This window comes from Rhinolophus sinicus, chromosome 3, assembly GCF_057876585.1.
Source record: "Rhinolophus sinicus isolate RSI-liver-muscle chromosome 3, RSI-T2T, whole genome shotgun sequence".
Lineage (NCBI taxonomy): Eukaryota > Metazoa > Chordata > Mammalia > Chiroptera > Rhinolophidae > Rhinolophus > Rhinolophus sinicus.
The window spans coordinates 99592386-99615560 of NC_142503.1; the positions used below are offsets into that span (position 1 = coordinate 99592386).

The 23175-nt window shown below is 47.4% G+C and overlaps 1 protein-coding gene and 1 pseudogene across 1 annotated transcript; one reads left to right on the top strand and one right to left on the bottom strand.

The window, feature by feature from the left end:
- The first annotated feature begins 1672 nt into the window (after positions 1-1672).
- On the top strand, positions 1673-22100 carry GUSB (glucuronidase beta). The gene is made up of 12 exons (XM_019718513.3): positions 1673-1941; positions 3460-3645; positions 3962-4143; positions 4281-4423; positions 4858-5045; positions 5387-5539; positions 5782-5960; positions 6055-6201; positions 8163-8247; positions 10252-10428; positions 19951-20086; positions 21701-22100. Exons 1-12 carry the CDS (start codon positions 1732-1734, stop codon positions 21868-21870), a joined length of 1956 nt encoding a protein of 651 aa, XP_019574072.2. The 5' UTR covers positions 1673-1731; the 3' UTR covers positions 21871-22100.
- Positions 15926-16638, bottom strand: LOC109438571 (large ribosomal subunit protein mL42 pseudogene; annotated as a pseudogene).
- Positions 22101-23175: the final 1075 nt, after the last annotated feature.

A 23175-nucleotide genomic window follows, 5' to 3' on the forward strand; every position in this document is an offset into this window, starting at 1 on the left:
CTCCATTCCTCAGCAAAAATCAATGTGTACTAATTAAATAAATAAAGACTTGGGGATAAATGAAAAATCAATTTATTGATTTATAGGAGCAGACAGACCTTCATTGATTTATTTTTGCCTGTTTGTTGTTTTTTAAAAACACTTGTTGGTTTCATTCTGATTATAAATATTAATGCATGTTCACGTGAAGATTTTTAAAAATGAGAAAAGTATGAAGAACAAAATAATGAAATAATGAAACCGGAGGCCAAATGAGTCCGGGGCTCTTGCTGCCTGTGCCACTCAACCAATAGATCGACACAGGAGTTGGGTCGTAGAATAAGCGTTTATTATCAGAGCACCGGTGGTCTGAGAAGGCAGTGGGTTAACACCTCCAAAAACTGCCTTCACATTCTCAGACTAGCCTGGGGCATTTAAGGGAAAATCTGGGCATTCCTCTAAAGGCTACGTGATGGTTCTGGGGGTCTGCATGGAGCCTCCCCTCTGGAGATGTGGCTCTCTAAAGTGATCACCAACCCAGGAGCAGTAATGACAATAACCTGGAAAGAATGCTAGGCCATAAAGATCCTGTTCCCCTTCCCAGATAAAAAAAAAAAAAAAAAAGATTGTAATTGGTAAGCACAGTGGGCATTGTGACTAGTAAGCAAGCATGAGTTTCAAGGTAATTATCTAAAGCAGGTAACTGGGACAGGGGACATTTCAAACTCAAACTGCAGGGAGGGGGTTGATCAATTGTCAAGCTCTAGGGCAGGGAGAGGCGCAGCAGTCTTTTGTGGGGGTCCACATGAGCCCTGTTTCAATAACACCAGTAATATTTCACACCTATCTATCTCTATTTAAGTGGGTTAACTTTAACAATATTGTATGGTATATACATTTACATCCTACTGTCTCTTATTATATTATATGCACTTGGGGAAGCCTTTAGATCTTGTCAATTCCTAGAATGTTTTATTTTTTTCTGTCCTGGGCACTCACTCCATTTCCAGTATCAAGTAACTTGCTTAGGTGAGCATGAAATCAGAGCAAGAAATGAATAATAATTAAAAAAACTAGGCAATTGTACGAACAATTGTATCCAGGCCATAAGCCCCCCTCCCCCTCTTTCCATCTTTATGTGCCTGCAATGCCAAGAGGGAGCCCTTGGGTTTGCGGTCCAGGTGACTACAGTTGGAAGCCCCAGGTCATGGGTATGGCCTAGTCCTTGGGAAAAGCGTCACTGCAGAAGGGACGCCACTGGGCATGATAAAGACTTTGCCTGGACTCACTGGGTGTCCGGCAGGCATAAGCAAGTGAAGATGTCTCACACTGGCCTCCTTGTGGAAACAGGGGCCGGGGCTGTGGTGGAGAGGATGTGAATTCGGCCATTTCCCAGGCTCTCGCTCTGGCCTGCGGTCCTGGACCGGCCAGTCATGGAAGGTACGGCGGGGAGCGGGCAGTGACCCCCCGCCGAGTGCAGGCGGGGCGAGCGCAGAATCGGGGATCTTCGCCCTTGGGAGCCGGAGGCTCGAGGGTCCCTTTCCCTCAAAAGCCCCCTCGGGGCCCCCGCTGGCTGTCTTCCATCTCCGCCAGCCTCGCCGGGTTCCTCGAGGCGGGGTATCCGTCTTAAAACAAAATAGCGAGCGTCGGGGGCGGAGCTTCAGGCGGGGCACGTGACTGCGGGCACCGCCCCGCGCCCGCCTCCTGGGCCACTCCAGCCCTGCGAACCACAGCTCTGGGCCGGCGGGAACCATGGGCCCTGGAAAGGCTTGGGCCTGGGCCATGCTCAGCGCGCTTCTTTGGGGCTGGGGGCTGGCGCTGCAGGGCGGGATGCTGTACCCTCAGGAGAGCGCGTCGCGGGAGCGCAAGGAGCTCGACGGCCTCTGGAGCTTCCGCGCCGACTTCTCCGACAACCGGCGCCAGGGCTTTGAGCAGCAGTGGTACCGGACGCCGCTGCGGGAGGTGAGGGCTCCATGCATTGGGCACACGGGGCCTAGGCGGGGGAGCTCCTAGAAGCCAGGCGGGGGGCGTGGGAACCTCCCCCTGTGACAACGGAGCTGCGGGCCAGGAGGAGGGAAAGATGAACGCGCTTGGAGGCCTGGGGGGAGGGGGGGACGGGGACGGGGCACTGGGGTCTGCCGACCCGGAAGGAGGATGTGGGCGGAGGGGGGGCCAGGACCGAAAGTCTGGGGCGCGGGAAAAGGGCCTCTGCTCCAGCCCAGTCGGGGAGGCCCAGCCAGAGCCGGGTCCGCGGCACGGAGCTGGGCGCGCAGCGGGAGGAAGGCAAGCTTTGGATATCTTGGGACCAGCTCTGCCCTGGCAGGCAGGACCTTGGGTTCCAGGTTCAGCTGGAGGACGGGGCTTGGCACCCAGCCAGCCAGAGACCCTGCTCCAGGTCTCCGCTCTGTCTTGGGTCGGGTGGGGGAGAAGTGGGGGCGAGGGCAGGCCTGTGTGTCCATTGCGGGGCCCGCCTCTCCTAGATCCTCTTTTCGGTCTTTGTCTCCCAGCATTCAGCAGGGGAAGTAAACGGGGTGGGGTGGGGGGTTGGGCTGGATGCTAGGCATGTGCCCCACTCATAGGGTAGTTTCCTCAGCAAAGCAGCCCCTGCACGGGCAGCCTTCCTCCCTGGGCAGTCAGTTGATCATCTTCCTCTTAGTCAGGGTCTGGTCTCTGCAGGCGCTTCTTCCTTCATTCAGGCTGTGTGGTGGCCCTGGGCTCACCCCTTTCAGTGGAGACCCTGGATCCTGGTGCGGGCTGCCTTGACAAAGAACCTTAGGTCTCACCAGCCTTAGGACACAAACCATCCTGTCAGTTGATCTCTCATCAGCAAGTTATCCATCCATCCAGCCATTATTTAGTGGGTTCCTATTGTGTGGCAGGGCTTGTGTCAGGTGTTGGGGGTGCAGCTGTGAAGGACAGGGGAAATCCTCTCCTTAGAGGTCACACATCTTCACTACAAGATGTCGTTAGGAAGGCCAGGCTGCTTCCAGGCTCACTGAGCTCTCTGCCCCGCTCCTGCCTAGCCTTCTCCTTGAGGGACTCTGGGGGATTCCCTGCAGGGCTCAGGTTCACCCAGTTCTGTCAGATTGTCCTGAGGCAGTATCCCATGGGCCCTCGCCCCAAAAGGCCTTCCCTGACTCCTAAATAGTCCCCTGCCACTCTCCACACTCTTAATAGAGATGATCACCTGACAGCAAACGCCTGTTTACTGTTTTATTCCTGTTGTCTAGAGCAGCACCGTAGGTGTTCACTGTCCATTGCCCACTGAATGAGTGAGTGACTGATGTCTACTTCATGGAGTTGTGAGAATTAAATGAGCTCCATAAAGGGCATTGTCACTTGCTGGCAAGGAATAACAGTGGTGGGGTGGGTGGTCTGGAATTCCAGGGTCTGTTAGGAGCCTTCTTCCTGCAGATAGGACTGCTGGGGGACCTTAGATTCTTAGGTGGTCTGGACCTGATCTCCGCCCTTCTTCCCCAGTCGGGTCCCACCCTGGACATGCCGGTTCCCTCCAGCTTCAATGATGTGGGCCAGGACGGGCAGCTGCGTAGCTTTGTTGGCTGGGTGTGGTATGAACGGGAGGTGACCCTGCCCCAGCGATGGACCCAGAACCTGGGCACGAGAGTGGTCCTGAGGATTGGCAGTGCCCACTACTACGCCATTGTGGTCAGTGCAGCAGGCAGGGCGAGTGGGCGGGTGCAGCTGCTGGGCATTCCTGGGGCTGCCTTGGGGCGCTGTCACCCAGCTTCCACCTGGCAGCCTGCCCCCTGGAGTGGATGGGGGAGGAAACACTCATGCCCCACACTGGGGTCTGTGCCCCGGGGGGAAGTGCTGCCTGATCCTCACTGGAGCTCCATTCCTCTCATCAGGCTGGTGAGGCAGGTGGCAGCTCAGGGCACCTCTGCGGGCATGCCTGAGATGGCACTGCCCCTTCTCATGCTCTGGCCTGCTGCCCTCACCCCATATCTCCCTGGGTCTGCAGTGGGTGAATGGGGTCCATGTAGCAGAGCACGAGGGGGGCCATCTTCCCTTCGAGGTCGACATCAGCAAGCTGGTCCAGAGTGGGCCCCTGTCTTCCTGCCGCATTACTATTGCCGTCAACAACACACTCACCCCCTACACCCTGCCGCCAGGGACCATCCTCTACAAGACGGACACCTCCAAGTGAGCAACACCACGCCCCACCCCCCATCCCAGTCCCAGCCTGCCAGTGGTTTTCCTACAGGGTGGGGAAGCCTTAGCAGGGGTGAGGCTGAAGAACTCCAGGCAAGGCCCACTTGGCCATTGTCCTCCCACCCTAGGTACCCCAAGGGTTACTTTGTCCAGAATACAAACTTTGACTTCTTCAACTACGCGGGACTGCACCGGCCCGTCCTCCTCTACACCACGCCCACCATCTATATTGATGACATCACCATCACTACTCATGTGGACCAAAATACTGGTGAGGGCTCGCAGCAGCATCGGCCCTCAGCCAGGCCCAAAGTGCCTCTGCTCCCTGTTTGAAAAGATGCCCCAGGAGAATGGTTCTCCCAGACCTGTTAACCCTCATAGGTTCCCATCTACCTGAGAAGCTAAAATCCAGCCTGTCTGAGCTGGCAAGGGTTTCAGAAACCCACATCTGGTCCGACCTCATTTTGTGAGGAGATCAGGCCCAATGAGAAGTAAGGCTTGCCTAAAATCACATCGCTCAGGATGCATGGGGCCCCCGTGTCCTTTCTCCATTGTGCTGCCCTCACTCACTCTCTCCTCACTGCAGATCAAGCTCAAGAAGTAAATGGTTGTTGGCTGGGGTCTCAGGGACTAAGTGGACTCCTCAGAGTGGTGGCTGCAGGTCACGTCCCTCCTCTCTTGTCTTGTCTCCCTTGTCTCCCACAGGGCTCGTGAATTATCAGATTTTCGTCCAGGGCAGTGAACACTTCCAGCTGCAAGTGTCTCTTTTGGATGAGGAAGGCAAAGTCGTGGCCCAGGGGCTGGGGAGCCGGGGCCAGCTGCAGGTGCCCAGTGCCCACCTCTGGTGGCCGTACCTGATGCATGAGCACCCTGCCTACCTGTACTCGTTGGAGGTAATGGTGGTTAGGACTGGGGCTACAGGAGGCCTTTTGCCCCCATCCAACAGCCCTGCCTGGCTTCAGCGGGGGTGCAGGATAGATGGGCAGGCAGGCATTTTCCCAGCCTGAATTTTTCAATCCTTGGTGGGGTGACCCAGATTTGAAGAGCAGGCCCCAGGGGCAGCGTGGGCAAAGGTTCCCCCTTTCAGATGGCAGGAGCCTGTAATTTCTGCATCTCTCTGCTTGCCGTCCGAGAGGTGGGCCGCTGTGGTTTACCAGGGGCCTTCCTGCTGACGGGCGGCTGTGTGGGGCTCAGGCCATCCAGAGTGCCTCACTCCGGTGCTTGGCTTTCACAGGTGAGGCTGACGGCACAGACAGCAGCTCAGTCCGTGTCTGACTTCTACACCCTCCCTGTGGGGATTCGCACTGTGGCTGTCACAGAGAGCCAGTTCCTCATTAATGGGAAGCCTTTCTATTTCCATGGGGTCAACAAGCATGAGGATGCTGATGTGAGTTGGGGCTCCTGGGTCCCTATGGGGGCTATTTCTCATCTTTACCTTCCCCATTCCCCCTGAAGTGGTTGAGGGCAGCTCAGAGCACTTAAGCAAATGGCTCAAAACCACCACCTGATGAGACCTGTGCTTGGGCTGGGTAGAGGGCTAATGGGTGACTCTTGAGGGTCCAGCTCTAGAAGGAAATACATCTTGGACAAGGACGGGGCAGGGAGTCACTCTACTCTGCTGTCGTCTAGATCCGAGGGAAGGGTTTTGACTGGCCACTGATGGTAAAGGACTTCAACTTGCTTCGCTGGCTCGGTGCCAACTCCTTCCGCACCAGCCACTACCCCTACGCAGAGGAGGTCATGCAGCTCTGTGACCGCTATGGGATCGTGGTCATTGATGAGAGCCCTGGCGTGGGCATCGTGCTGGCGTGAGTGCCCACCGCCCGTGCTGCCCGTGCTGCTCAGCCTGCTCAGCTTGGCGAGCGGTAGTGACACACACTCCCTCTTCCTCCCTGCCCACAGGCAGAGCTATAGCAATGCATCTCTGCAGCACCACCTGGAGGTGATGGGGGAGCTGGTGCGCAGGGACAAGAACCACCCGGCTGTGGTGATGTGGTCTGTGGCCAACGAGCCCGCTTCCTCCCTGAAACCTGCTGCTTACTACTTCAAGTGAGTGCCCCACCTGCCCTGGGCTGAGTCAGGGAAGAGGCCTCACCTTTGGCCCAGCTCAGCCTTGGCTGGTGGCCGCTCCGAGGTGGGCATGTGCTGCATGAGTGGGCCCCGCTCAGCCCAGATGTGAGAGCGCATCCCACACCTGGTCAGTTCAGGGGACCAAATCTCTGCCCACCCATGTTGTGATGTTAGCCCAGAGGGACCCAGTGTCTCCTTTTCACGCCTGATATTAAATCCAGAGCTAACCTAACCTACTTACATAACTTCAAATGAAAAAACAAACTTATCTAAAGGAGAGTCATTTATAAAATGATACATGAATGCATAGGTCCAGTGAAGGGGCAGAGGCTTGCACGTAGGTGTAGAGTCTCTGGAAAGCACAGCTATAATCTTCCCTCACTTGTAGTACAGTCTCCATTCCTGGGAGATTGAATGTGCGTTAGGACTTCAGAAAAACACTTTGGGATGCTTTAGGTTCATCTGTAAAGTGGAGTCAGGCCTTATAAAACCAGCTTACTGGTGCACACGTTTATAAACATGTTTAGCAATGACATGCATAGTCAAACTAGTCTGGGTACATTGTTGGGCAGGACCAGACCATCTACAGTTCATGGTCTCATTCACTGAAGGCCACTGGCTCCCCCCTCCCTGCCCTGCCCACTCCCCTGCCATTGCAGCGGAAGGGAAAGAAACACCACTTGGGTACAGTGTTCCCGAAATGGGAGTGTCTGCCCTTCGGGTGTTCCTCGGCCCCTTCTGTTTTTTACAGTCGTAGTTGTAACTTGGCCTGCAGAGGGGACTTATTTCATTTGCTATAGAGGCAGGAGGGGCCATCAAAACTCTCTGAAGCAGACTCTGCGTCCTTGACTCTGGGAGCGCTTTGAAATGAGCCCCGTTTGTGGAAGGCTCTGGGGAGTGACCCCCTGGGCAAAGGACAGCTCGGACCACACAGCCCCTGAGTGTGTGGGGCGTGGGGGTGTGTTGAGCCAGGCTGGTGGGTAGAATTTTTGTGAGAGGGTTGTATGTAGTCTGCTAAGAACGGGTGCCTGAGGTTCCTGTCAGGATGGGGCAGGATGTGGAGAGCACTGCCTGGGCTGCAGGAGCTCGGCTAGGCTTTGAAGCTCCCCAGCTGACAAACAGGCCGTTTCAGAGTGTTGGTTTGGGACTTGAGAATAAGGGGTACTGTTCTGGCCTGTGGAAACTACAGCCTTTAAATGAGAAGAGCAATTATGGGTCGAGGGTGTAAAGCAAAGAAAATTATCTGTGGGGAAAGAGAAGAGAAAAATATGCTTCAACAGTGGTTGAGGGCGACCTGTGTAGGGAGGCCTCTGACAGCTTCCTCTGTCGGGAAGTCTCTTGCCATCCCTCCTGGGTTAGTGCAATTCAGCATAAATGCCCCTTCTTCAGAGGCTGTCACTGAGTCTCCACTCTCAGTTGTGTGCCCTGTACTGTCTCAGGAACCCCCTTTCCTGCCACCACTGGTAATTGTAGTTTGTAAGCCCTGACTCCACTGCTGCAGGCGGCTGTGGAAGTAGCTGCTCAGGTATCTGGTGAGTTCCCTGCACATGGCACGCAGCCCGCTTCCTAGCACACACTCCCTCATTGTTAAGTTAATATCCATCCTAATGCACACGCATCCATTCCTATTTTCAAGAGTGTTTTCAGATTCAGAACCTGGTTATTGGCAGCGCCCAGCCCACGGACCTCAGCTCTGTGGCTGCTTGTCCCTACGACTTGGCCTCTAATGGGGGGGGGGGCGGCATTTGGTGAGGGAGAAAGAATGTCAGGGAACATGATCTAAGACTGGAGGAACATGCTTATTTATCTAAAATGCACTTAAAGGTAGCGAGGAAAGCAGGTTTTCTCGTTTTGGGAAGATGGACGGGAGAGGATGAGAGGTGGGTCTTGAGAGCCCGTGACGGCCTGATGCAGCCCTGTCTCCTGCTCTCTGTGGACAGGACGCTGATTGCCCATACCAAAGCCTTGGACCCCTCCCGGCCGGTGACCTTTGTGACCAACTCCAACTATGAAGCAGACCTGGGGGTGAGCCTGGGGTCCGCGTACCGCTTCCCTTTGCTCCCTGTCCTCTAGTCCTGTCTGATGCTGGCTCTAGTGAACGCCGTGTACGTTGTTACCCTTCTGGGGGAGCCTCGGCTCATTGGGGTACACAGTAGGGGCCCCGCGTCAATAAGGGAATACGGTGTATGGGGTGAGCTTGGAACTGCCGGCCTGCTGCGCTAGGGGAACACCTGGCACAGGGCACGGCTCCTGATGTGGGCGGGGCCACGGCAGCGGGGAGCTCCCGGGCGGAGCGAGGGCGGAAGACCCATGAGCCACCAGCCCAGCATTTTCACAGATAGTCTAGGTTCAAGGGCCTGTTTATTCGCTAGGCACTGTGGCTTCCTAAATTCAAGGAGGCTGGGCACAGGGAGATATAATCCATTCTCAGTTCAGACTCGGCGTTTTAGGCACCTGAGTTTAATTTTATGCACCTCAGTTTATTACGCTCTTAAAATGGCAAAGGTTTAAGGGAGCTCAGAGTCGTCATTGTCCAGTGTTTCAAACCTGGCTGACTGTCAGAACCACTAAGGAAAACTTTTTGCAAGTATGGATCTCTGGATTCTAAGATTCTGATTTAGTCAGTCCAGGTTGGGAATCTGAGTTGTTGTGTGTTTTTTTTCTTAAATTAGTTTCAGGTGTACAAAACACTGCACTAGACATCTATACCCCTCACAAAGTGATAACTCTCCTCCCCCAATGTACCCCTCTGACACTGTATACAGCTGTTACAGTTCCACTGTCTGTTCCTTATGCTGTACTCCACATCCTGTGACTATACATATACATCTCACAAAACTGGAAATGGAATCTGAGTTTTAAATAGCTCTTCAGTGATTCCAGCCGTCAGCCAGCATTGGGAACCACTGGCTGGATCCAGGCTGACACGGCCTCTCGCGATCCCTGGCACAGCAGTCCCTCAGAAACCATGTGTTCAGGTGCACTGGAAGCTGTAAAACACAGGAGCAGGAAAATGCTCCTTCCCTAGAGAGCCGAAAGCCAGTATTTAGGAGGAAAGTCCTATGGAAAGAAAAGTCATCTAAAGAAAGAATGGATGAGAAAACATTTGTACAGATACAAACTGTAAACATTTATTTTAAAACATGGAAGGAAAGGGTTTGTAGCCCTGGTGCTCCCTTGCTGTCTCTCAAGAACACCCCCTTCAAAGAAACATGAAGACTGGTGAAACACCAGCGGGGCACGAGGCAGCCCTGGGTATGCTAGGAGCCCGAGGGCATCTCCTCCGCTCCCAGTCTTCCATGTGCCTAGCATCCTGTGCCTACCTCCTCAAAGGTTACCCGACTCATCTGGTGGGACCTGTGATCCATGTACCTGTGTCCATGCAAAGGCACCTCTCCCATTTCCTCTTCCTGTCTGCATTTTCCCACCACCACAGTTTGGAAAAAGGAGGCCATGACTTGGAAAAGATGGACCACGTCAGTCCCAGTGCATGTGTTTAGGTGACATTAGAGACTGGACATTGTCCTGCCTCGTCTGCTGCTCAGTCCTGAGTGCCACATCCTTGACACTCATGGCCATCCCACCGTGTCTCCTTGACTGCCCTGCTGGTGGGAAATATTCCAGGCACTTTACATCTTAGCTCAGGAACGGTATGGTGAATGAAGACTCTTCGTGAGAAGAGCTACGTCTATCCCTCAGTTGGGAATGTTTCTCCAGGGCCAGCAGCACCACGGAGAGGGGAGCAGGCTGCAGTCGGGATGGGCCCAGGCCTTCCACTTAGGCCAGCTCACTGGGCGCCTGCTCTGCCCTCAGCAGAGCTCTGCTGCAGCCTGGTCAGGAGTGTCAGTCAAGATTTATAGACGGACTCCATTCAGGTCACTTCTTGACTGTATTTCCTACACATGTAAGCGTCTAAATCATTTTCTGTCTCCCCTTCTTACCTTTGCCAGAAGAGCCCCAAGTATGAGAGTCCTGACACTGTTATTCAATTTTATGGTTCATGAACACGCTTTACCACCCATGTCCTAGGCACCATATGTGGACGTCATCTGTGTGAACAGTTACTACTCCTGGTACCATGACTATGGGCACCTGGAGGTCATTCAGCTGCAGCTGGCCACCCAGTTTGAGAACTGGTATAAGACATATCAGAAGCCAATTATTCAGAGCGAGTATGGAGCAGAAGTCATCTCAGGGTTTCACCAGGTAAGAAGTACAGAACGTTCTGTTTATTTTTCCACTCTCGGGCAGTGATGTCCCTCATTGCCCCAAGGTAGGCATGTGTTTCCTTCCCCCGCCCTCACCTGTCCTGATGCTCTCTGCAGGTCTTTAGGCTTAGCCCTCACACTCATGGCTGCCCTGGACTCTGGCCTTGACCTGGCTTGGTTCTGAGGCAGCCTCCTTACTGGCTTTGTTTCCTGTTTCCTTGTTCCCACTAGCTGCCCAAAAGTAGTCTTGAACAAACGCAACCCCTGGGAGTCATGTCACTGGCTGCCCCGGCCCATGGGAGGAAGCCCCATCCCTGGTCAGGGCAGTCAGCACAGTCAGCGCCCTTTGCTCCCTGCCCTCTCCCAGGTCTTCATCCTCCTCTGCCTTCGCTCTTGATTACTGGACTGTGCTCTGTGCTCGTTGGCACCTGCTCTGGCTTTGGCTGTTCCTTCTGCCTGGAGTGCCCTGTTAGCACCACAATCGCCAACTAATGGATTCTAATTCCATGTTCAAGTCTCAGCTTAGACGTTCCCTGTTTGGTGAGGTTTACCCCACCTGTCCTAGCCAGAGGAAACTGTTCCCACTGCTGGTCTCTGTCTTGGCATTTCTCACCATGCGCTGTAATTATTTCTTTGGCTCTCTCCTTGACCACTGTGGGTTCCAGAGGGAGACTGACTCCTATTGTTGCTTCCTAAGCACTCAGAAGTGGTCAGGACACAGAGGGTGCCAAACAATATTTGTTACGGGAATGAGTGAAATCTTGAAGCAAGTTTTTGTCACTAGTTTTTTTCTCATTGTTTTGTCCGCTTCCTCACCAGATATGCTGCTTTGTCTTATGAGGATTTGTTTCATGTGCATTCTTGAACCACAGCCAGCCCCTCATCTGCACCCCAGCCACCTCACACTCGCCTGTCACATCTACTGCGGTTCCTTGTTGACACACATTTCTTAATTCACTTATCCTTGCTATGTTGAACAGCTGCCACGGGCGCTGTATTACTCTGTTCATCCCTTAAATGCATCTTGCTTACACAGGATACCACTGCTGCAAACTGGTGAAGAGGGTGTAGCTTATGGAGACGATGTACATGCACATTTGTTTTCCCTCTGAAAAGGTAGCCAACTGCATGTTTAAGACACTGAAAGAGTCTAGCTTAGCGCTGTCTGACAGAACCTTGAGCGGTGATGGAAATGTCCTGTATTTTCACTGTCCAAGGGGCAGCCACGAGCCACCTATATGGCTGCTGAGGACTGGAAATGTGACTAGTCTGACTGAGTTGATTTCTTTTAAGTTTAAATAGCCATTTGTAACTAGCATTAGCCGATGCAGGGTCATTTCCATTAACAAAGTAAATCTGAATTGTGCCCTGTTCTCAAATTCAGCTTTGGAACTGGAGCGAAACATGGCTCAGTTTACAAGTTACGTTTTCAGTGGATCTTATACAACATTTTCATCCTCATTGGAAAAGAAAGCCAAAGCCAACAGGGTGTTCTCTCACAAATGACTGGAATGCTACGTTCTCCAGCACCTAAGACTTGAGCTCCCCAAGTTCCCATGAGATGAAAACTCAGACTCAAGCGAAAGATCATTATGTCTCAGTACAGGACACTTCGGAGCTCTTCACCAGATACTGGATGAGTCCACACTTGTGGCCTCTGCGTTTGCTGTGGATAGATAACCTTCTCACCGGGCAGGTCTTGGCTTGCCCACTTCCTGAGGGAAGCTCCCTGTGGTCCTGTGTCAAACATCCTGCTAAACATCCGCCCCCCGCCCCCGCCCCCACCTCGGGCTCCAGCTTTGCACTTTCCTTCTCTACCCTCATTACACTTACAACTTGTGTCTTTCCTGCTGGATTGTGAAGCCTGGAGGGCTGTGGCACTTATCTGTCTTGTTTATCACTTTATCTCCAATGCCTGCCATATAAGCACATACCGAATAATTATTTGTTGAAAGGATGGATATGCTTAACAGCAGCTACTGACCCAGACCACATATAAATGAATCTGAAGTGGTTTAGACTGAGTCAAACTAGTTCTCAGATTACACACTGGCGGCTACTTGAAATTTTAGCTTTATTTATTTATTTTTTTCTGTTTTTTTTTTTTTTAATTTTTATTCTATTCTTTATATTTCACATATAAGTGAAATCATGCAGTATTTGTCTTTTCTCTGTCTGACTTATTTCACTTAGCATATACTCCATTGTATATATGTACCACCTCTTCTTTATCCAATGGTCTATTGATGGGCATTCCAGTTGTTTCCATGTTTTGGCTATTGTGAATAGCACTGCAGTAAACATAGGGGTGCACATACAAAATAGTTTTTGGATTTCTTTAGATAAATACCCAGAAGTGGAATTGCTGTGTCATAAGGTACATTTTTTAATTTTTTGAGGAGCGTCCATACTGTTTTCCATAGTGGCTGCACCAGTTTGCGTTCCCACCAACAGTGCACGAGGGTTCCTTTTTCTCTACATCCTCGCCAACACTGGTTTGTTGATTTATTGATGATGGCCATTTTGACTGGGTTGAGGTGATATCTCATTGTGGTTTTAATTTCTCTGATGATTAATGATGTTGAGCATCATTTCATGTCTATTGGCCATTTGTATGTCCTCTGGAGAAATGTCTATTCAGGTCCTCTGCCCATTTTTTATTTTGATTGTTTTTTTGGTGTTAAGTTGTATGAGTTCATTATATATTTTTAACATTAACCCTTTATCAGATGTATCATTGGCAAATGTCTTCTCCCATTCAGTAGGCTATCTTTACATTTTATTGTTTTCCTTTGCTGTGAAAAATTGTTTTAGTTTGATGTAGTCACATTTATTTTTGTTTGTTTGTTTCCCTTGCCCGAGTAGATAGATCAGAAAAAATGTCATTAAGAGAAATGTCAGAGAGTTTACTTTACTGCTTATGTTTTCTTCTAGGAGTTTTATGGTCTTGGGTCTTACATTTAAGTCTTTAATCCATTTTGAGTTTATTCTTGTATATGGCGTAAGAAGGTAGTCCAGTCTCATTTTTTGGCATGTACCTGTCCAATTTTCCCAACATCATTTATTGAATACATTGTTTTTACCCCACTGTATATTCTTCCCTCCTTTGTCATAGATTAAATGACCATATAGGCGTGGGTTTATTTCTGGGCTCTCTATTCTGTTCCATTGATCTATGTAACTGTTTTTATGCCAGTACCATGCCATTTTGATTACTATAGCTGTGTAGTATAGTTTGGTATCAGGTAGCGTGATACTTTCAGTTTGTTCTTCTTCAAGAATGTCATGACTATTCCGGGTCTTTTGTGGTTCGATAAAAATTTTCAGATTATTTGTTCTAGTTCTGTGAAAAATGCCAGTCGTATTTTGATAGGGATTGTATATAATCTATAGATTGCTTTGGGAAGTATGAACATTTTAATGATGTTAATTCTTCCTATCTATGAGGAGCACAGTGTATGCTTCCATTTGTTTGTATCTTATTCAGTTTCTTTCTTCAGTGTTTTATAATTTTCTGAATACAGGGCTTTTTACAGGTCCTTGGTTAAATTTATTCCTAGCTGTTTAATTCTTTTGATACAATTGTAAATGGAACAGTTTTCTTGATTTCTCTTTCTGACAGTTCATTATTGGTGTATAAAAAGATAACCTATTTCTGAATATTAATTTTGTATCCTACTATTTTACTGAATTCATTTATGATTTCTAATAGGTGAAATCTTTAGGGTTCTCTCTATATGGTATCATTTCATCTGCAAATAATGACAGTTTTACTTCTTTCTTTCCAATTAGGGTGCTTTCTATTTTTCTTATCTCATTGCTGTGGCTAGGACTTCTAAAACTATGTTGAATAAAACTGGTGAAGGTGGACATCCTTGCCTTGTTCCTGATCTTAATAATGCTTTATAGCTTTTTCCCATTGAGTATGATGTTAGCTGTGAGCTTGTCATATATGGCCTTTATTTTATTGAGATATGATCCCTCTATTCCCACTTTGCTGAGAGTTTTTATCATAAATGGGTGCTGGATTTTTGTCAAATGCATCTATTGATAGGATCATATGATTTTTATCTTTCATTTTGTTTACATGGCATATCACGTTAATTGATTTGCTTATATTGAACCAAGCTTGAATCCCAGGAATAAATCCCTCTTCATCATGGTATATGATTTTTTTCAATGTATTGCTGAATTTGGTTTGCTAATATTTTGTTGAAGATTTTCACCAGGGAATTTGGCCTATAATTTTCTTTCTTTGTAATATCTTTGTCTGGTTTTTGTATCAGGGTAATGGTGGCCTCATAGAATGAGCTTGGGAACCATCCCTCCTCTTGAATTTTTTTGGAATATTTTGAGAAGAAAAGGTGTTAATTCTTCTTTAAATGTTTGGTCAAATTCACCGGTGAAGCCATCTGGTCCAGGACTTTTTTTTATCTGTTGGGAGTTTTTTTTATTACTGATTTAATTTTGTTAGTAGTAATTGGTCAGTTCAGATTTTCTGTTTCTTATTGTTCAGGTTTGGAAGACTGTATGTTTCTAGGAATTTTTCCATTTCTTCCAGATTGTCCAATTTGTTGGTGTATAATTGCTCATAGTATTTTCCTATAATCCTTTGTATTTCTGTGGTGTCCACTGTCACTTCTCTTCCATTTCTGATTGTATTTATTTGGGTCCTCTCTCTTTGTTTTCTTGAGTCTGGTTAAAGGTCTATCAATTTTGTTTATCCTTCTGAAGAACCAGCTCTTGATTTCATTGATCTCTTCTATTATTTTTCAGGCTTTAATTATTTCTGTTCTAATCTTTATTATTTCCTTCCTTCTACTCACTTTGGGCCTTGTTTGCTGTTGTTTTTCTAGTTCCTTTAAATATAAGGTTAGATTGTTTATTTGAGATTTTTCTTGTTTCTTCAGGTAGGCCTGTATTACTATGAATTTCCCTCTTTGGACTGCTTTTGCTGTGTCCCATAGATTTTGGGTCATTGTGTTTTCATTTTCATTTGTCTCAAGGTATCTTTTGATTTCTTCCCTGATTTCATTGTTGACCCATTCATTATTTAGCCTGTTATTTAGTCTCCATGTGTTTGTGTGTTTTTTGTTTTTTTCTTGTGATTGATTTCTAGTTTCATACCACTGTGGTTGGAGAAGACACTTGATATAATTTCAATCTTCTAAATTTATTGAGACTTGTTTTGTGGCCTATCTTGGAAAATGACTGATGCACACCTGAAAAGAATGTATATTCTGCTCCTTTGAGGTGGAATGCTCTAAAAATATCAATTAATTCCATCTAGTGCAGTGTCATTTATGTCTGCTGTTTCGTTGTTGATTTTCTGTCTAGAAGATATGTCCATTGGTGTCCCCTGCTATGATTGTTACTGTTGATCTCTCTCTTTCTGTCGGTCAGTATTTTATGTATTTACGTCGGGTGCATAAATGGTTACTAGAGTTAAATCGTCTTGTTGGATGGATCCCTTTATCATTATGTAATATCTTTCACTGTCTATTATTATAGTCTTTGTTTTAGATGAAAAGACATTATTGTTTTACTATATAACATTAGAGAATATACGTGACTACATTTTCTCAAATGGTAAGTGAGACACAGGATAACAGTACTCTTTGATTATGGAAATCCTCAATATCATCTTCCTTTTGGAGAATTCATATTCTTACGACATCTATGATACTGTCCATCAGAATTCCAATGATGCTTAGTGATAAAGAACATTTTGCTAAGTTGTTCTATCATGGGTCCTTGCTCAAGGTGTTCATCTTTTTCTTCCCGTCTGGTTTTTAGCAGTTTGTCTTGTGTTTCTTCATGATTATGCACAGGATCTGGCGAACGGATAGGTTTTGTGTGTTCATATGGAATGTCCACAGGATGGTAGCATACTATTGTCCTGCCATCATGTGTCAAAGCAAGCTTTACTTTGCAATTATACTCATCTGGAAGAGAAGAATACATGGATTTCTGACAAACACAATAAAAAGCTCCATTTTTAATTGGAAATAAGTGTTTCAGGATGGATCTGTTTGATAATGCCCATTTTACTGCTGCATCCACCATGGTGAATCAAGATGCTTATCAGGTGGTTTGAAAAAAGGTAATTTGAAGGGAAACTGCTTTTAAAATTTTCTCCAGCATTTTCTTCTAGGCATACCTATTTTCATCCCTTGACAGCTGCTCACTGTGAGTCTACCGTCTTGCCTCAGTCTGGGTCCTACAAGCTTATAGTCTTTGTTTTAAAGTATATTTTGTCTGATATAAGTATTGCTACTCCAGTTTTTTTGTTTTGTTTTGTTTTCATTTGCATGAAATATCTTTTTCCGTCTCTACATTCAGTATATGGGTGACTTTCAATCTGAATTGGGTCTCTTGTAGACAGCATATGTAAGGTCTTGTTTTCTTATCCATCGTTCTACCCTATATCTTTTTTTATTTTTTTAAATAAATGTTATTGGGGAATATTAGGGGACAGTGTGCTTCTACAGGGCCCATCAGCTCCAAGTAGTTGTCCTTCAATCTAGTTGTGGAGGGCGAAGCTCAGCTTCAATTTCAGTTGCTGTTTTCAATCTTTAGTTGCAGGGGGCGCAGTCCACCATCCCATGTGGGAATTGAACCAGCAACTTTGTTGTTGAGAGCTTGCGCTCTAACCAACTGAGCCATCTGGCCGCCCCTACCCTATACCTTTTGATTGGAGCATTTAATACATTTACATTTAAAGTGATTATTGATAGATACATCAATAAAGACTTCTTAAAGACGTCCCTCTAACACTCCTTGTAATACTGGTTGTTTGGTGGTGATGAACTCCTTTAGCTTTTTCTTGCTGGGTAGAGCAGTCTTGGTTGTAGGTCCTTCGTTTTCATCACATTGAACATTTCCTGTCAATCCCTTTTTGCCTGCAAAGTTTCTGTTGAGAAATCAGCTGACAATCTTATGGGAACCTCCTCTTAACTAGTTGCCTTTGTCTTGCTGTTTTTAGGACTGTGTCTGTGTCTTTACCTTTTGCCATTTTAATTATAATGTGTCTTGGTGTGAACCTGTTTGGGTTCATCTTGTTTGGGACTCTCTGCGCCTCCAGGACTTGTATGTCTATTTCCTTTGCCAAGTTAGGAAAGTTTTCAGTCATTTCTTCAGATAGGTTCTCAATCCCTTGCTCTCTCTTTTCTCCTGGTACACCTATGATGTGAATGTTGTTACAGTTGATATTGCACCAGAGGTGGATTAAACTATCTTCCTTTTTTTTATTGTTTTCTCTTTTTGTTGTTACAATTGGGTGTTTTCTGCTACCTTGTCTTCCAAGTCATTGATTCGATTCTCTGCTTCATCTAATCTGTTAATTCCTTCTTATGTATTCTTCATTTCAACTAGTGTGTTCTTTATTTCTGACTCGTTCTTTTTTATGTTTTCTGTGTCATTTTTTATGCTTCCTATCTCTTTGTTGAAGTTCTCACTAAGTTCCTTGAGCATCCATGTAACCAGTGTTTTGAATTCTCTTGTAGGTTGGTTGCCTTCATTTCACTTACTTCTTTTCCTGGAGTTTTCTCCTTTTATTTGGGACTTCCCCTCGCCACCCCCCTCATTTTGGCTGCCTCTCTGTGTTGGTTTCTATGCATTAGGTAGATCTCCTATGTCTCTCAGTTTTTGCTGGGTAACCTTATACAGTATGTGTCCTGTATGGCCCAGTGAAGCAGTCTTCCTGATCTCCTGTGTGTGTGTTACAGGAGTGTCCCTTATATGGGCTGTGTGTGCCTTCCTGTTGTAGTTGAGCCTTGACTGCTGTTGGCACATAGTGGGTGGGATTAACTCTCAGGGTGACTGGCTGTGAGGAGTGGCTATGCCCACAGTGTATGAGCTGCTGTGTGGGGGACTTGCCCCAGCGGGCTCCTGTGCCTGTTGTGGCCACCCTTTTGGTCTGCTGCTTGTGGGGCTAATTGCGTAGTGCTCATCTGTGATCTGAAGCTGGCTTCCAGGTGTGTTGGTTCTGAGGCCTCTTGAGAGGGACTCCCATATAGGCAAAGGTCAGCTGCTACCTGTGACCAACATGGGGCTACCTGGTAGGAGCTACAAAACTATCTGTGGTTGTTTGCTGTTTGTGCTAAAACTGGAGGTGCATGGGGGAGGCCATTCTGAGAACTGAGGCCAGCTGCCACCAGTACCAGGCCTGGGGCAACTTAGCAAAAGGCCCAGGACACCCTGAGGCCTGATGCCACCTGCTGGCTTTTCATAGGACTCAGCCACTGAAAGAGCGTTAGTCGATATGCGAGTTGGGTGAGGCAGGGTCCCAGGTAATCACTGGGGTAAGGTGCGTGTTCACAAGGTTAATGCAGATTCATCTTTGTCAGCCAGTGTTGAGCCCAGAGCCCCTTGCAAAGGTCTCAGAGCACACCTTGGCCAGCTGTCGCCTGACTCGGGTATGCAGACCCCTGAGAGTTGTTCAAGAAAGATTTTAGCATGAGTTGGTACTGGTTTGCCAGTGTGCGGAAAGTGCCTCTGGTATTGCTGCGTGAGTTAGCTGGGGCAGGTTCCCAGGGAGTCACTGTGGTCGGGTGAGTGGAGTTCACCAGGCCAATGCAGTTTCAGGTTTGGTTGTGTGGGAAAGGTCTCTCACCTGTAGGCTACACATGAGGCAGGGTGAACACAGGGATAATGGAAGCTGTCCCACTAGCCCTCACTTTGAAGCCACACAACTCAGCCTTTCCCAGTATGTCTCTGATGCTTCTTTAGTTGCCTTCCCTCTGCCAGTGCCCATGGTGAATGCCTGCAAGCGAGTCTGTGTGCAGGCCCTATAAGAGGACATCTAGGTTTCCAGCAGCTTTCTGTCTCGTCTGGGTGGATGGAATCCTCACTGCTTTTCACTGTCGGATGTTGTGGTGATTTCTCTTCCCAGCACTGGAGCCCTGGGCTGGGGAGCCTGGTGTGAGGCTGAAACCCCTCACTCTTCAGGGGGGACCTGTGGCTGAGATAGCCCTCCTGATGCTCAACTACTGCACGTGGTTGTGGGACCAGCCAGTTTCACGTCTCTGCCCCTCCTACCAGTCTCGACATGGCTGCTTTTTTATATCCTTAGTTGTAACACTTCTGTTCAGCTAGTGTTCAGGTGGTTCTCCATGTTGATTGTTCTATAATTTAGTTGTAATTTTAATGTGGTCATGGAGGCAGCCGGCATAGTATTGAGCTACTCTGCCATCATGCCCGGCCACCTTAAAACTTGAGGTTTAAATTTATTATTCAAAGACATGTTTACTTCCAGTGTAGTTTACCTCTAAGACTCCACTGGTGAATAGAAATGGAAAAGTAAGAGAAAGCAAGTATCACATTATGTTGATAAATTAAGTAGTTACTAATTAAGAGTTTTTAGAAATGTTTTTCCTCTGGACTGCGTCATACCCTAGTGGTGTCTCCTGCAGTCACTGCAGCCCCTAGGGACAGATGTTTAGGTCATTATCACATTTTTTTGACATTTATAGTTCTGCCATTCCTGACTCTTAACTTCTCTTTTTGCCTTGCATTCCAGGACCCACCTCTGATGTTCAGTGAGGAGTATCAGCAAGGCCTGCTAAAGCAGTATCATTTAGTTCTGGATCAAAAACGCAAAGAGTATGTGGTTGGAGAGCTCATCTGGAATTTTGCTGATTTTATGACTGACCAGTGTAAGTGGCAGTTTGGTTTAGGGGAATGTACCATTTCTAATTTTTTCAGGGTGGCCTTTCAGTTCAGGACATTTGGTTGTAAGAACAGTGGAAACAGGATGGGAAAGTTGATCTAATCAATGCAGGTGACAGAATTTCCTAGGAAAAGTAAGTTGCACTTAGCAAACAGCAATCACTTGCCTGCTTCCTGCTGTGTTTTCCCGAAAATAAGACCAAACCGGAAAATAAGCTCTAGGATGATTTTTCAGGATGACATCCCCTGAATATAAGCCCTAATGCGTCTTTTGGAGCAAACCTTAATATAAGACCCAGTGTTATTTTCGGGGAAACATGGTAAATCATTTCATGGTAGAAAGAAAATGGGTACTGTCTTGAGGCAAAGTGGCTGACTTGCCTTGTCTTTTTAACAACAGTATGAGGAAGAAATGGACCTTGTATGGGATTTACTTGTGGGATACACTCATTATTCCAGGGTAGTTTATAAAGGCTGAGAAATGTGATTAGTTCAAGTCTGTTTATATATACACTTTTACAAGACAGGTTCACTGAATACAGGAAAGTGAAAGCATTTTGAATGTGGGAGAGTTTAAAAGTGGTCAAAGAAAATAATGTATGTACTCTTTCTCAAGCGGGGATAGATGAGGGCTACATTTAAGTTCCAAATGAATGCTTCTCATTTCTTTATATACCTCTAGAGTACCAGTTTCTTGATATACCATGAACTTGGAATAGCAATTGGGGGGTGGGGATTTGGTAGTCATGGGAATTATAATACATTACGGAGAAAGACTGGTCTTTCCGACAGTTAAAGTTTAACTGAAAATTAGAATGGAAGAAAGAATGAGGAGATGAGCCTCTGCTCTGCTTGGCACATGTGGTTAATGGCTTCTGGAAATATCCCAGATGGCAGTCCAGTTTCATGAATGGGCGCACCAGCTTTGTGTAGTGAGAAATTAGCTTTGTGACCTTGGACAAGTGACCTGACCTCATCCTACCACCTTGCAGGTTCATATAGGGATTCCATCTGATGATGTGCTTGTTAGTGCCTGGCATTTGCTTATTGTGGAGAGATTATTAGTGTCTTGAACTTCTTGGTGAAGAGACCTACTTCCCATTTCACAGAAGCTGTGGTTTCACTGGAGGGTGGAGTGATGCTGAGAGTACAGTTCTGACAGGCTCTCCTAGCTTTTCTCCTTTCACAGCTGCAGCAGAAGTGGGAACTCTATTGGAAGTGTGCCCAGGACTCTGAAATCTAGTAGATCCTGCCCGGCACCTTGACGGCTCAGGACTGTAGCTCCCATTAGGAGACTTGTCTTCCCAAGGGTAACTTTTGTCTCAGTCCCCTAACAGTTACCAGGCAGCTGGACACTGTAATGTTCTAAACCTTATTTTGCAAGGAAAACGTTAACAATTTTGGATCTTTCCCCCTAACAGATGAAAAATCCACACACCAGGGAGCTGAGGTGTTTTGGGGGAGTGGTGGTAGTTAAAACTTTAACCCATTAAGTGGCCACTTCAGAGCAAGCAACCCTGAACTATATGAGGCTATTTCTATTTCGTGCTCAGCGTGGACCCATCAGAAGTCACCTGAAACATCTTCTGCTTTGTTTTTAGCACCAATGAGAGTAATAGGGAATAAAAAGGGGATCTTCAGTCGTCAGAGACAACCAAAAAGTGCAGCATTCCTTTTGCGACAGAGATACTGGAAACTTGCCAATGAAACCAGGTACCATCGGTCAGCTGTGAAGTCACAGTGCGTGGGAAAGAGCCCGTTTACTTTTTAAAGAACTACCTCTTCAGACAGCAGCTGTGTCAGCCCCTTCTCCCCAAGTAAGAGACAATTTCCTGGACTGTGTGTGGCAGACCAGAAAGTCTGGTCTGGATTTTGTAGTAATTTGCTAGAAGGGAATGTGGAGATGAAAATCAAGGCTTTTGTAGTATGGGAATAGAGTTGGCTCAGAAGTGACCATCCATAAATTAAATGATCTGTACTGCAGAAAAGCATTTGAAATTATCTTTATGTGTCAAGCTGTTTTCATAGGCTTAACTGTGTGATTCTTGAGAAAGGCCTGCTTCAGCACTCCAGCCACATGCAGAGCTGGTGACAGACTGTGCTTCCAAAGGGACAGCCACGCAGCCTTAGGCCACCTGTGCTCATGCCCAACACCAGGCCCGCCCTGACTGAGGAAGGGAAACACCGCAGATGATCTGAAGTCCCAGCACAACTTAGACGTGCTGCCATGCTGGGATAAGGAATAAGATCTGTGCACTGGTTTCCACACCGTTAAGCAGACAGGCACGCCTAAGAGGTGAGAGCTGAGGAATGTCTGAGTTGGGAGGGAGCTCAGAGGTTACCAGTTCCGTCAGGACATCATTCCAGCCTCAGCCATACAGTCTGGTCTTGACAGAAGTGGGCAGATTGCTGTGGCCATGTCATGACCACGTCCACTGAGCGTGAAGAGACCTCTGTAATTAAACAGGCTGGGCCTGCAGACAAGTAGTTGACCTTTGAACAACATGGACTTAAACTGTGGGTCCACTTTACACGTGGAATTTTTTTATTCACCATTCGGTCCAAACCTGTGCTGTCACCTCTGCAGTGGGGGGTGGCATACAGGGAGGGCCGACTGTAGTTATACGTGATTTTCAACTGCACAGGAGGCTGGCACCCCAACCCCCCACGTTGTTCAAGAGTCACCTGTACTCCAGGCCTTTGTGCCCCTAGGTGACACCACCTGCCCTGCTCCGAGAGGATGGTCTTTCCTTATGCAATCGTTTCTCCTCTTCACAGGCTCCATTAAGGCAAGTAAGGTCCATTAGTCCTAAGGTTTGGTATTCAGCAAGCCTGGCTTAAGGCTGAATGCTTTGGAAAAGTACTCATTGGTATCCAATCACATGGAATACCACAAACCAAGACAGTTAACACAGAACTTGATCCACTTCCTTTGTGGTGGATTCCACACATCTCGACATGTCCCTTTCCAAGCTCCATGAGAGAAACAGTGAAGGTAATTTGACCTCATTTTAGTGGTTATCTTTAGACCACTTTTATGAAATCAGAGTGTAGTCAGTTCAAATAATAAGTTAGG

Excerpts from the sequence above, each read along its gene's own strand:
- GUSB (XM_019718513.3), top strand. The coding sequence starts at position 1,732 with ATGGGCCCTGGAAAGGCTTGGGCCTGGGCCATGCTCAGCGCGCTTCTT. Across the intron at positions 5,540-5,781 it reads ACAAGCATGAGGATGCTGAT|ATCCGAGGGAAGGGTTTTGA; the intron begins GTGAGTTGGGGC and ends GCTGTCGTCTAG. Across the intron at positions 5,961-6,054 it reads GGCGTGGGCATCGTGCTGGC|GCAGAGCTATAGCAATGCAT; the intron begins GTGAGTGCCCAC and ends CCCTGCCCACAG.